Source organism: Nerophis ophidion, linkage group LG04, assembly GCF_033978795.1.
Source record: "Nerophis ophidion isolate RoL-2023_Sa linkage group LG04, RoL_Noph_v1.0, whole genome shotgun sequence".
NCBI classification, from domain to species: Eukaryota; Metazoa; Chordata; class Actinopteri; order Syngnathiformes; family Syngnathidae; genus Nerophis; species Nerophis ophidion.
In genome coordinates, this window is record NC_084614.1 from 1,385,001 (window position 1) to 1,400,166 (window position 15,166).

The following is a 15,166-nucleotide window of genomic DNA, read 5'->3' on the forward strand; positions in this document are numbered from 1 at the left end:
CCAACAGACAGTGTACCAAAGTTACCAATAGACAGTGTACCAAAGTTACCAATAGACAGTGTACCAAAGTTACCAATAGACAGTGTACCAAAGTTACCAACAGACAGTGTACCAAAGTTACCAACAGACAGTGTACCAATGTTACCAATAGACAGTGTACCAAAGTTACCAATAGACAGTGTACCAAAGTTACCAATAGACAGTGTACCAAAGTTACCAATAGACAGTGTACCAAAGTTACCAACAGACAGTGTACCAAAGTTACCAATAGACAGTGTACCAAAGTTACCAACAGACAGTGTACCAATGTTACCAATAGACAGTGTACCAAAGTTACCAATAGACAGTGTACCAAAGTTACCAATAGACAGTGTACCAAAGTTACCAATAGACAGTGTACCAAAGTTACCAACAGACAGTGTACCAAAGTTACCAATAGACAGTGTACCAAAGTTACCAACAGACAGTGTACCAATGTTACCAATAGACAGTGTACCAAAGTTACCAATAGACAGTGTACCAAAGTTACCAATAGACAGTGTACCAAAGTTACCAATAGACAGTGTACCAAAGTTACCAATAGACAGTGTACCAAAGTTACCAACAGACAGTGTACCAAAGTTACCAATAGACAGTGTACCAAAGTTACCAACAGACAGTGTACCAATGTTACCAATAGACAGTGTACCAAAGTTACCAATAGACAGTGTACCAAAGTTACCAATAGACAGTGTACCAAAGTTACCAATAGACAGTGTACCAAAGTTACCAATAGACAGTGTACCAAAGTTACCAATAGACAGTGTACCAAAGTTACCAACAGACAGTGTACCAAAGTTACCAATAGACAGTGTACCAAAGTTACCAACAGACAGTGTACCAATGTTACCAATAGACAGTGTACCAAAGTTACCAATAGACAGTGTACCAAAGTTACCAATAGACAGTGTACCAAAGTTACCAATAGACAGTGTACCAAAGTTACCAACAGACAGTGTACCAAAGTTACCAATAGACAGTGTACCAAAGTTACCAACAGACAGTGTACCAAAGTTACCAATAGACAGTGTACCAAAGTTACCAATAGACAGTGTACCAAAGTTACCAATAGACAGTGTACCAAAGTTACCAATAGACAGTGTACCAAAGTTACCAATAGACAGTGTACCAAAGTTACCAACAGACAGTGTACCAAAGTTACCAATAGACAGTGTACCAAAGTTACCAACAGACAGTGTACCAATGTTACCAATAGACAGTGTACCAAAGTTACCAATAGACAGTGTACCAAAGTTACCAATAGACAGTGTACCAAAGTTACCAATAGACAGTGTACCAAAGTTACCAACAGACAGTGTACCAAAGTTACCAATAGACAGTGTACCAAAGTTACCAACAGACAGTGTACCAATGTTACCAATAGACAGTGTACCAAAGTTACCAATAGACAGTGTACCAAAGTTACCAATAGACAGTGTACCAAAGTTACCAATAGACAGTGTACCAAAGTTACCAATAGACAGTGTACCAAAGTTACCAATAGACAGTGTACCAAAGTTACCAACAGACAGTGTACCAAAGTTACCAACAGACAGTGTACCAAAGTTACCAATAGACAGTGTACCAAAGTTACCAACAGACAGTGTACCAATGTTACCAATAGACAGTGTACCAAAGTTACCAATAGACAGTGTACCAAAGTTACCAATAGACAGTGTACCAAAGTTACCAATAGACAGTGTACCAAAGTTACCAACAGACAGTGTACCAAAGTTACCAATAGACAGTGTACCAAAGTTACCAACAGACAGTGTACCAAAGTTACCAATAGACAGTGTACCAAAGTTACCAATAGACAGTGTACCAAAGTTACCAATAGACAGTGTACCAAAGTTACCAATAGACAGTGTACCAAAGTTACCAATAGACAGTGTACCAAAGTTACCAACAGACAGTGTACCAAAGTTACCAATAGACAGTGTACCAAAGTTACCAACAGACAGTGTACCAATGTTACCAATAGACAGTGTACCAAAGTTACCAATAGACAGTGTACCAAAGTTACCAATAGACAGTGTACCAAAGTTACCAATAGACAGTGTACCAAAGTTACCAACAGACAGTGTACCAAAGTTACCAATAGACAGTGTACCAAAGTTACCAACAGACAGTGTACCAATGTTACCAATAGACAGTGTACCAAAGTTACCAATAGACAGTGTACCAAAGTTACCAATAGACAGTGTACCAAAGTTACCAATAGACAGTGTACCAAAGTTACCAATAGACAGTGTACCAAAGTTACCAATAGACAGTGTACCAAAGTTACCAACAGACAGTGTACCAAAGTTACCAACAGACAGTGTACCAAAGTTACCAACAGACAGTGTACCAAAGACTATCAAAAGAGGAACCCTGCTTGGCACTCAGCATGGTTCTCACCTAGCAGAGCTCCTTTGTAAAACTTCTAGGAATACTTCCACAGCAAACATGAAATGGTAGAAGGTGTAGAAGTACTCCTAGTCCTAGTCCTAGTCCAAGGACCGTGTGGCTTGCAGGTCAAGCTGTGGCTGGATCACGTCGGCCATCAGCTGATGGTCACCGTCCTTGGAGCAAAAGAACTTCCTGCTCGAGCAGACCAGCGCTCCAGGAACCTTTACGTCCAGATCTACTTCTTACCTGACAGAAGGTAAGCTGCTCCCCCTGCTGGAGTCTACCTTGCTCCACTGCTGGAGTCTACCTAGCTCCACTGCTGGAGTCTACCTAGCTCCACTGCTGGAGTCTACCTAACTCCACTGCTGGAGTCTACCTAGCTCCACGGCTGGAGTCTACCTAGCTCCACGGCTGGAGTCTACCTAGCTCCACTGCTGGAGTCTACCTAGCTCCACTGCTGGAGTCTACCTAACTCCACTGCTGGAGTCTACCTAGCTCCACTGCTGGAGTCTACCTAACTCCACTGCTGGAGTCTACCTAGCTCCACTGCTGGAGTCTACCTAGCTCCACTGCTGGAGTCTACCTAACTCCACTGCTGGAGTCTACCTAGCTCCACTGCTGGAGTCTACCTAACTCCACTGCTGGAGTCTACCTAACTCCACTGCTGGAGTCTACCTAGCTCCACTGCTGGAGTCTACCTAACTCCACTGCTGGAGTCTACCTAGCTCCACTGCTGGAGTCTACCTAGCTCCACTGCTGGAGTCTACCTAGCTCCACTGCTGGAGTCTACCTAGCTCCACTGCTGGAGTCTACATAGCTCCACTGAAGGCGTCTACCTAGCTCCACTGCTGGAGTCTACCTAACTCCACTGCTGGAGTCTATGTAGCTCCACTGCTGGAGTCTACCTAGCTCCACTGCTGGAGTCTACCTAGCTCCACTGCTGGAGTCTACCTAGCTCCACTGCTGGAGTCTACCTAGCTCCACTGAAGGCGTCTACCTAGCTCCACTGCTGGAGTCTACCTAACTCCACAGCTGGAGTCTACCTAGCTCCACTGCTGGAGTCTACCTAGCTCCACTGAAGGAGTCTACCTAGCTCCACTGCTGGAGTCTACCTAGCTCCACTGCTGGAGTCTACCTAGCTCCACTGCTGGAGTCTCTGTAGCTCCACTGCTGGAGTCTCTGTAGCTCCACTGCTGGAGTCTACCTAGCTCCACTGCTGGAGTCTACCTAGCTCCACTGCTGGAGTCTACCTAGCTCCACTGCTGGAGTCTACCTAGCTCCACTGCTGGAGTCTATGTAGCTCCACTGCTGGAGTCTACCTAGCTCCACTGCTGGAGTCTACCTAGCTCCACTGCTGGAGTCTACCTAGCTCCACTGCTGGAGTCTACCTAGCTCCACTGCTGGAGTCTACCTAACTCCACTGCTGGAGTCTACCTAGCTCCACTGCTGGAGTCTACCTAGCTCCACTGCTGGAGTCTACCTAACTCCACTGCTGGAGTCTACCTAGCTCCACTGCTGGAGTCTACCTAACTCCACTGCTGGAGTCTACCTAGCTCCACTGCTGGAGTCTACCTAGCTCCACTGCTGGAGTCTACCTAACTCCACTGCTGGAGTCTACCTAGCTCCACGGCTGGAGTCTACCTAACTCCACTGCTGGAGTCTACCTAGCTCCACTGCTGGAGTCTACCTAGCTCCACTGCTGGAATCTACCTAGCTCCACTGCTGGAGTCTACCTAGCTCCACTGAAGGCGTCTACCTAGCTCCACTGCTGGAGTCTACCTAGCTCCACTGCTGGAGTCTACCTAGCTCCACTGCTGGAGTCTACCTAGCTCCACTGCTGGAGTCTACCTAACTCCACTGCTGGAGTCTACCTAGCTCCACTGCTGGAGTCTACCTAGCTCCACTGCTGGAGTCTACCTAACTCCACTGCTGGAGTCTACCTAGCTCCACTGCTGGAGTCTACCTAACTCCACTGCTGGAGTCTACCTAACTCCACTGCTGGAGTCTACCTAGCTCCACTGCTGGAGTCTACCTAACTCCACTGCTGGAGTCTACCTAGCTCCACTGCTGGAGTCTACCTAGCTCCACTGCTGGAATCTACCTAGCTCCACTGCTGGAGTCTACCTAGCTCCACTGAAGGCGTCTACCTAGCTCCACTGCTGGAGTCTACCTAACTCCACTGCTGGAGTCTACCTAGCTCCACTGCTGGAGTCTACCTAGCTCCACTAAAGGAGTCTACCTAGCTCCACTGCTGGAGTCTACCTAGCTCCACTGCTGGAGTCTACCTAGCTCCACTGCTGGAGTCTACCTAGCTCCACTGCTGGAGTCTCTGTAGCTCCACTGCTGGAGTCTACCTAGCTCCACTGCTGGAGTCTACTTAGCTCTACTGCTGGAGTCTACCTAGCTCCACTGCTGGAGTCTATGTAGCACCACTGCTGGAGTCTACCTAGCTCCACTGCTGGAGTCTACCTAGCTCCACTGAAGGAGTCTACCTAGCTCCACTGCTGGAGTCTACTTAGCTCTACTGCTGGAGTCTACCTAGCTCCACTGCTGGAGTCTATGTAGCTCCACTGCTGGAGTCTACTTAGCTCTACTGCTGGAGTCTATGTAGCTCCACTGCTGGAGTCTACCTAGCTCCACTGCTGGAGTCTACCTAGCTCCACTGCTGGAGTCTACCTAACTCCCCCTTCACACCAGTGACAAGAGCAGGCGCAGGACCAAGACTGTGAAGAAGCTGACAGAACCTCGCTGGAATCAGACTTTCGTGTACTCCACTGTCCACCCGCGCGAGATCCCGGACCGGATGTTGGAGTTGACTGTTTGGGATCAAGCTGGAGGCCGAGAGGAGGAGAGTCACTTTCTTGGAGAGGTGAGAACATGACATGGAACTCAAGACCCTGAGGGAACATTTGGATGCACCAACAACAACAACACTTACAACCTTTAGTGGACCAGCTGCTGGAATACTTCATCACATAGTGGGATATATACAGTATATATATATATATATATATATATATATATATATATATATATATATATATATATATATATATATATATATATATATATATATATATATATATATGTAGGTGTGGGAAAAAATCACAAGACTACTTCATCTCTACAGAACTGTTTCATGAGGGGTTCCCTCAATCATCAGGAGATTTTAATGGAAGCATTCACATACAATGGTTTATATAGGGCACAGAGTGGGTGGGTACAGGCAGGTGTAGGGGCGTGGTGATTGGCTCATGTGTTACCTAGGAGGTATTTCCGTCTGTGACGGCATGTTGAAATGATTTCACTGCGCTTGTTGAGGGATGACAGGTCTGGATGATATATAATAAACAGTTTCTCTTTTAAGCATAGGTTGCATCTTTTATTACCACTGTTGTAAGGTGTGCTGGATGCAAGAATTTGCCATGTTATTGAATATTCAACATTATTGTCTTTGAGGTTCCAAATGTGTTTGCTGAGTTCTGTAGAATTCTGCAAAGTCTGGTTTCTAAAGGAGGCCTTGTGATTATTCCATCTTGTTTTGAACGCTCCTTCGGTTAATCCTACGTACGTGTCGGATGTGTTAATGTCCTTGCGTATTACCTTTGCTTGGTAAACGACTGATGTCTGTAAGCACCTTCCGTTGAGAGGGCAATCAGGTTTCTTGTGACAATTACATTCCTTATTGGTTTCAGAGTGGTTTAGTCTGGGGGTGGGCAGTCCTTTTGCAATTGCTTTGTTGTGGTTTGAAATGATTTGTTGCATGTTATTCATACAGCTGTAGCTCAATTTAATGTTGTTCTTGTTGAATATTTTTGTTGAATATTTTTCTTATATATATATATATATATAAAATATAGTAGGTGTATACATATTGTTCAGTACCTGATCAGACTAGAGTCGGCCCTCCTACATGTAGTACTATAGTACATGTATAAATGTAGTAATACATCAAGTGTTGTCCAGGTCCTGATCAGACTGGAGTCGGCCCTCTTAGACGACCAACCACATTGGTACAAAGTTCAGAGGTCAAAGGTTACTTCTCTGCCAAGAAGACACTCGTCCTCGTCCTCCTGCCTGAACAGGAATGTACTGCATCATAGTACTACTACTACTACTCCTACTACTGCCAGGAGACTCTACTGTGAGTACTATTATACTATCCTAGTACTTGCCCCATACTGCTCATATGTACTGTGGGTACACATCCAGTAATTCTATCATAGTACTTGTCATATACTGGTTATATACTCACATAGTATTTGTCATATACTCACATAATACTGGTCATATACTCACATAATACTGGTCATATACTCACATAATACTGGGTGAAGATGAGTAAACAACACATATATATATATATATATATATATATATATATATATATATATATATATATATATATACATATACATATATATATATATATATATATATATATATATATATATATATATATATATATATATATATATATATATATATATATATATATATTGTAAGTCAACAATATATACATATATTGATGGTAAATCTGAATAAATGAAAAGTTGCTGTCAGGTTCTCAGCGCCTCAGCGACGCAGACGTTTGGGACTACGACTGTGAGGAAGGCTTGGACCTGGTAACAGGTGAGCTCACCTCGTCCTTGGATTCGCACGCTCAGAGTTTTCATTCTTCCTTTATCCTTCCCAGAGTCCCGACACAATGGGCGGAGCCACCACAGCTCCGCCCATTCTCTGAGGGAGCCCTTGAGTCACGGCTCGGCACCTGACCCGGTCCTGCCGAGGTCCCGGTCACCCAACCATTTAGCTCCTCACAGGTGGGCGTGTCTAGTAGTCCAGGTGAAAGTTCAACCAATGACTGGTCCATCCCCGACTTCTCCCCCGCTGCCAGTGCTCTTCAGCCGTTGTACCGCAAGGATGCTGTCCGGCTGCTGCGAGGCTCCAAGCTCAGTCCAAATCACTCTGACGTGGGCCACTACAGCAGCCTGGACAGGTTAGGAGCACAAGGGTTTTGTAGTACTAGTACTACTAGTAGTAGTAGTAGTAGTAGTAGTAGCAGTAGTAGTAGTAGTAGTAGTAGTAGTAGTACTAGTAGTAGTAGTAGTAGTAGTAGTAGTAGTAGTAGTAGTAGTTTTGTAGTACTAGTAGTAGTAGTACTAGTACTAGTAGTAGTAGCAGTAGTAGTAGTAGTAGTAGTAGTAGTACTAGTAGTAGTAGTAGTAGTAGTACTAGTAGTAGTAGTAGTAGTAGTAGTAGTAGTAGTAGTAGTACTAGTAGTAGTAGTAGTAGTAGTAGTAGTAGTAGTAGTAGTAGTAGTACTAGTAGTAGTAGTAGTAGTAGTAGTACTAGTAGTAGTAGTAGTAGTAGTAGTAGTAGTAGTAGTAGTAGTAGTACTAGTAGTAGTAGTAGTAGTAGTAGTAGTAGTAGTAGTAGTAGTTTTGTAGTACTAGTAGTAGTAGTACTAGTACTAGTAGTAGTAGCAGTAGTAGTAGTAGTAGTAGTAGTAGTACTAGTAGTAGTAGTAGTAGTAGTACTAGTAGTAGTAGTAGTAGTAGTAGTAGTAGTAGTAGTAGTACTAGTAGTAGTAGTAGTAGTAGTAGTAGTAGTAGTAGTAGTAGTAGTAGTAGTAGTACTAGTAGTAGTAGTAGTAGTAGTAGTACTAGTAGTAGTAGTAGTAGTAGTAGTAGTAGTAGTAGTAGTAGTAGTACTAGTAGTAGTAGTAGTAGTAGTAGTAGTAGTTTTGTAGTACTAGTAGTAGTAGTACTAGTACTAGTAGTAGTAGCAGTAGTAGTAGTAGTAGTAGTAGTAGTAGTACTAGTAGTAGTAGTAGTAGTAGTACTAGTAGTAGTAGTAGTAGTAGTAGTAGTAGTAGTAGTAGTACTAGTAGTAGTAGTAGTAGTAGTAGTAGTAGTAGTAGTAGTAGTAGTAGTAGTAGTACTAGTAGTAGTAGTAGTAGTAGTAGTACTAGTAGTAGTAGTAGTAGTAGTAGTAGTAGTAGTAGTAGTAGTAGTAGTAGTATTTGTTGTTGTTGTTGCTTCTCCTCCGCTGGATTGTCTGTGTGTCTCCAGGACGTTACTGAGGAGAAGGTCTGGGGCCAACTCTCTGGACTCTCATGCCAGGTCCTGAACAAATCTCAGTAGAGCAAGTATTTGTAGTCCTTGAAAGGAACACAAAGTCTTCATCTCTGTGTAGGAACTCTGGAGGTTTCTGCCACACTTCCTGGCCCAGCCAGATGGCAAATGGAACGCTTGAGGACTACAGGTGAGTCCAGCAATGGTTGAGTCTTGTCGTATCCGGGACCCTGACTTGTGTTCTTCAGCCAGGACTTCATCCCAGACTTCCCCTCTGAAGCGGAACCTTTTGATGAGGAGCTGCTGAGGTAGTCCTGTCACTGGTCTTCCTCACAATCCTAGCGCTACGTCTCCGCACACACAACTGGACCGAGATAGAGGTCTAGATCTAAGTCTGTGTCTTCATTCTGCTTTCCTGACAGGGTTTGTCCACATGATGGATCGGTCCACATGAGTCCAATTGGATCCCCCTTGTCCCGAGGACGCCAGTTACCTACTCTCCCGCCTAAAGGTGCTCCAGACACAAGTAAGATCAGCTAAACTACTAACTACAAACTAACGTTTGAATACCAACTAATAACTTCTAAGAACTGACTCATTACTGACTATTACCTACTATTGACTACTAACTACTGGTTAGTAATACCTACTATTGACTACTAACTACTGGTTAGTAACTACTATCTAACTACTACTAAAAACTGACTACTAACCATAATTACTATTCACTGACTACAGGCGAGTAACTACTGGCTGATAACTAATTACTACTAAGAACTTTCAACTCAATACTGACTACTAACTACTGACTACTCAATTCTGGCTACTAACGACAAATTATTGACTATTAACTGCTGACTACTATATACTGACTACAAAATATGAATTATTGACTACTAACTACTGACTCCTCAACACTGACCATTAACTACTAATTATTGTCTACAAACTACTGACTCCTCAACACTGACTATTAACTACTAATTATTGACTACTAACTACTGACTCCTCAATAATGATTACTAACTATGACTAGTATATGATAATGAATGACTACTAACTATGACTACTATATGCTGATGACTGACTACTAACTTCCGGCTAGTAACTACTAACTAATATAATTAACAACCGACTGCTAACTACTGATTATGAACTATAATGACTATATGCTGACTACAGGCTAGAAACTACTGGTTGCTGACTAATTACTACCAATGACTTACAACGAAATAATGACTACTAAGTAAAAATTATTGACAACTAACTACTGACTCTTCAATTCTGGCTACTAACTACTAATTATTGACAACTAATTACTCAATACTAATATATACTAACTACTGGCTAGTAACTACTAACTAATAACTACAAACTGTAATTATTACATACTGACTACAGGCTAGTAAGTACTGGCTGCTAAGTAATTATTACTAAGAACTTACAAGTCAATGCTGACTACTGAATACTTACTGACTGCTAACTACTAGTTATTGACTACTAACTAATGACTCTTTCATTGTGGCTACTACTACTGACTACTAACTGTGACTACTATATACTGACTATAAACTAATTACTACCAAGAACTGACTCCTCAATACTGATTACTAACAACTAATTATTGATGACTGACTCCTCAATAATGACTACTAACTAGGACTACTAACTTCTGGTTAGTACTTACTGGCTATTAACTATTGACTACTAACCAGTCTGATATCAAAATATTTCAAATGACATCAACCTGGTCATATTTAAAAACTAAAATAAAAATAAGTCAAATGATATCAGATGATATCAAACTTTTCAAAAGATAAACTGTTATTTATCATTTCATCCTGACAAGCCTGTTTGGCAAAGAATGTTGTCCACTTTCCTGGGTTTACTTGCTGGTGGGTCTCTACTGGAGGCTCAATTGCTATCCACTTCCATACTTCCGTACTTTGATACTTCGGTAACCCAACTAGTAGTAGTAGTCTGGCAACTGCCAAAATGAGGAGTAAAGATGGGAGTGTAGAGAGAGGAGGGACTGTACAGAGAGCAGGGACTGTGCAGAGAGCAGGAACTGTAGAGAGAGCAGGGACTGTAGAGAGACCAGGGACTGTACAGAGAGCAGGAACTGTAGAGAGAGCAGGGACTGTAGAGAGACATGGGGCTGTAGAGAGAGCAGGGACTGTAGAGAGACCAGGGACTGTACAGAGAGCAGGAACTGTAGAGAGACCAGGGACTGTAGAGAGACATGGGGCTGTAGAGAGAGCAGGGACTGTAGAGAGACCAGGGACTGTACAGAGAGCAGGAACTGTAGAGAGACCAGGGACTGTAGAGAGACATGGGGCTGTAGAGAGAGCAGGGACTGTAGAGAGAGCAGGGACTGTAGAGAGACCAGGGACTGTACAGAGAGCAGGAACTGTAGAGAGACCAGGGACTGTAGAGAGACATGGGGCTGTAGAGAGAGCAGGGACTGTAGAGAGAGCAGGGACTGTAGAGAGAGCAGGGACTGTAGAGGGACCAGGGACTGTACAGAGAGCAGGAACTGTAGAGAGACCAGGGACTGTAGAGAGACATGGGGCTGTAGAGAGAGCAGGGACTGTAGAGAGACATGGGGCTGTAGAGAGAGCAGGGACTGTACAAAGACTGTAGAGAGACCAGGGACTGTAGAGAGACATGGGGCTGTAGAGAGAGCAGGAACTGTAGAGAGACCAGGGACTGTAGAGAGACATGGGGCTGTAGAGAGAGCAGGGACTGTAGAGAGAGCAGGGACTGTAGAGAGACATCGGGCTGTAGAGAGAGCAGGGACTGTACAAAGACTGTAGAGAGAGCAGGGACTGTAGAGAGACATGGGGCTGTAGAGAGAGCAGGGGCTGTAGAGAGACATGGGGCTGTAGAGAGAGCAGGGACTGTAGAGAGAGCAGGGACTGTAGAGAGACATGGGGCTGTAGAGAGAGCAGGGACTGTACAAAGACTGTAGAGAGAGCAGGGACTGTAGAGAGACATGGGGCTGTAGAGAGAGCAGGGGCTGTAGAGAGACATGGGGCTGTAGAGAGAGCAGGGACTGTAGAGAGACATGGGGCTGCAGGCCATTGCCAACGCCAGCCCGAGAGCTTTGGAAATCATCAAAAAAGAAAGATGCCGCATTTTCCAAAATAACTGACTAAGGATGACAATTGAGGCCAACAAAGACACTGCACACTTCCTGGATGGAACACTCAACCTCAACAACACATAACCACCATTCTCTACCCACCATTCTCTACATACCACTCTCTACACACTATTCTCTACACACCATTCACTACACACCATTCTCTACCCCCCATTCTCTACACACTATTGTCTACCCACCATTCTCTACACACCATTCTCTACACACCACTCTCTACACACTATTCTCTACACACTATTGTCTACCACCATTCTCTACATACCACTCTCTACCCACTATTCTCTACACACCATTCACTACACACCATTCTCTACCCCCCATTCTCTACACACTATTGTCTACCCCACCATTCTCTACACACCACTCTCTACACACTATTCTCTACACACTATTGTCTACCCACCATTCTCTACATACCACTCTCTACCCACTATTCTCTACACACCATTACTACACACCATTCTCCACCCCCCATTCTCTACACACTATTGTCTACCCACCATTCTCTACACACCATTCTCTACACACCACTCTCTACACACTATTCTCTACACACTATTGTCTACCCACCATTCTCTACACACCACTCTCTACCCCCCATTCTCTACACGCTATTGTCTACACACCATTCACTACCCCCATTCTCTACCCACCATTTTCTACACACCACTCTCTACCCACCATTCACTACTCGCATTCACTACCTAACATCCTCTACCCACCATTCTCTACACACCATTCTCCACCCCCCATTCTTTACACACCATTCTCTACCCACCTTTTGCTACACACCACTCTCTACACACCATTCTCTACACACCACTCTCTACCCACCATTCTCTACACACGACTCTCTACACACCATTCTCTACACACCACTATCTACCCACCCCTCTCTACACACCATTCTCTACACACCACTCTCTACCCACCATTCTCTACACACCACTCTCTACACACCACTCTCTACACACCACTCTCTACCCACCATTCTCTACACACCACTCTCTACACACCACTCTCTACACACCATTCTCCACACACCACTCTCTACACACCATTCTCTACACACCATTATCTACCCACCACTCTGTACACACCATTCTCTACACACCACTCTCTACACACCATTCTCTACACACCACTATCTACCCACCACTCTCTACACACCATTCTCTACACACCACTCTCTACCCACCTTTCGCTACACACCACTCTCTACACACCATTCTCTACACACCTTTCGCTACACACCACTCTCTACACACCACTCTCTACACACCATTCTCTACACACCACTCTCGACCCACCATTCTCTACACACCACTTTCTACACACCATTCTCTACACACCACTCTCTACCCACCTTTCGCTACACACCACTCTCTACACACCACTATCTACCCACCACTCTCTACAAACCATTCTCTACACACCACTCTCTACACACCATTCTCTACACACCACTATCTACACATCACTCTCTACACATCACTATCTACACACCACTATCTACACACCAATCTCTACACACCATTCTCTACACACCACTCTCTACACACCATTCTCTACACACCACTCTCTACACACAACTATCTACACACCACTCTCTACACACCACTCTCTACACACCATTCTCTACACACCACTCTCTACAAACCACTCTCTACACACCACTCTCTACACACCACTCTCTACACACCATTCTCTACACACCATTCTCTACACACGACTATCTACACACCACTATCTACACACCACTATCTACTCACCACTCTCTACACACCACTATCTACACAACACTCTCTACACACCACTATCTACACACCACTATCTACACACCACTCGCTACACACCACTATCTACCCACCACTATCTACACACCACTATCTACCCACCACTATCTACACACCACTCTCTACACACCACTATCTACACACCACTGTCTACACACCACTCTCTACACACCACTATCTACACACCATTCTCTACACACCATTCTCTACACACCACTCTCTACTCACCATTCTCTACACACCACTCTCTACACACCATTCTCTACACACCACTCTCTACACACCACTCTCTACACACCACTCTCTACACACCATTCTCTACACACCACTCTCTACACACCATTCTCCACAAACCACTCTCTACACACCACTCTCTACACACCACTCTCTACACACCATTCTCTAGACACCACTCTCTACACACCACTCTCTACACACCACTCTCTACACACCACTATCTACACACCACTCTCTACACACCACTATCTACACACCACTCTCTACACAACACTATCTAGACAACACTCTCTACACACCACTATCTACACAACACTATCTACACACCACTCTCTACACACCACTCTCTACACCCCACTATCTACACACCACTATCTACCCACCACTATCTACACACCACTCTCTACACACCACTCTCTACACACCAATATCCACACACCATTCTCTACACACCATTCTCTACACACCATTCTCTACACACCATTCTCTACACACCACTCTCTACACACCACTCTCTACACACCATTCTCCACACACCACTTTCTACACACCACTATCTACACACCACTCTCTACACACCACTCTCTACACACCATTCTCTACACACCACTCTCTACACACCACTCTCTACACACAACTACCTACACACCACTCTCTACACACCACTCTCTACACACCATTCTCTACACACCACTCTCTACAAACCACTCTCTACACACCACTCTCTACACACCACTCTCTACACACCATTCTCTACACACCATTCTCTACACACCACTATCTACACACCACTATCTACACACCACTATCTACACAACACTCTCTACACACCACTATCTACACACCACTATCTACACACCACTCGCTACACACCACTCTCTACACACCACTATCTACACACCAGTATCTACCCACCACTATCTACACACCACTCTCTACACACCACTATCTACACACCACTCTCTACACACTACTCTCTACACACCACTATCTACACACCATTCTCTACACACCATTCTCTACACACCACTCTCTACACACCATTCTCTACACACCACTCTCTACACACCATTCTCTACACACCACTCTCTACACACCACTCTCTACACACCATTCTCTACACACCACTCTCTACACACCATTCTCCACACACCACTCTCTACACACCACTATCTACACACCACTCTCTACACACCACTCTCTACACACCACTCTCTACACACCACTATCTACACACCACTCTCTACACACCACTATCTACACACCACTCCCTACACACCACTATCTACACACCACTCTCTACACACCACTATCTACACACCACTATCTACCCACCACTATCTACACACCACTCTCTACACACCACTATCTACACACCATTCTCTACACACCACTCTCTACACACCACTCTCTACACACCATTCTCTACACACCACTCTCTACACACCACTCTCTAC

The 15,166-nt window shown here is 44.3% G+C and overlaps 1 protein-coding gene across 2 annotated transcripts in view; it reads left to right on the forward strand.

Moving 5' to 3' along the window:
* LOC133550681 (regulating synaptic membrane exocytosis protein 2-like) overlaps positions 1-15,166 on the forward strand; it is a 54,002-nt gene that overhangs the window by 7,347 nt on the left and 31,489 nt on the right. For both annotated transcript variants that reach the window (XM_061896643.1, XM_061896644.1), the window contains 10 exons: positions 2,559-2,689; positions 5,131-5,302; positions 6,400-6,577; positions 6,997-7,065; positions 7,130-7,256; positions 7,331-7,432; positions 8,508-8,558; positions 8,632-8,700; positions 8,759-8,818; positions 8,933-9,036. In XM_061896643.1, coding sequence (XP_061752627.1) covers positions 2,559-2,689; positions 5,131-5,302; positions 6,400-6,577; positions 6,997-7,065; positions 7,130-7,256; positions 7,331-7,432; positions 8,508-8,558; positions 8,632-8,700; positions 8,759-8,818; positions 8,933-9,036 — 1,063 coding nt within the window. The remainder of the gene's footprint in view (positions 1-2,558; positions 2,690-5,130; positions 5,303-6,399; positions 6,578-6,996; positions 7,066-7,129; positions 7,257-7,330; positions 7,433-8,507; positions 8,559-8,631; positions 8,701-8,758; positions 8,819-8,932; positions 9,037-15,166) is intronic.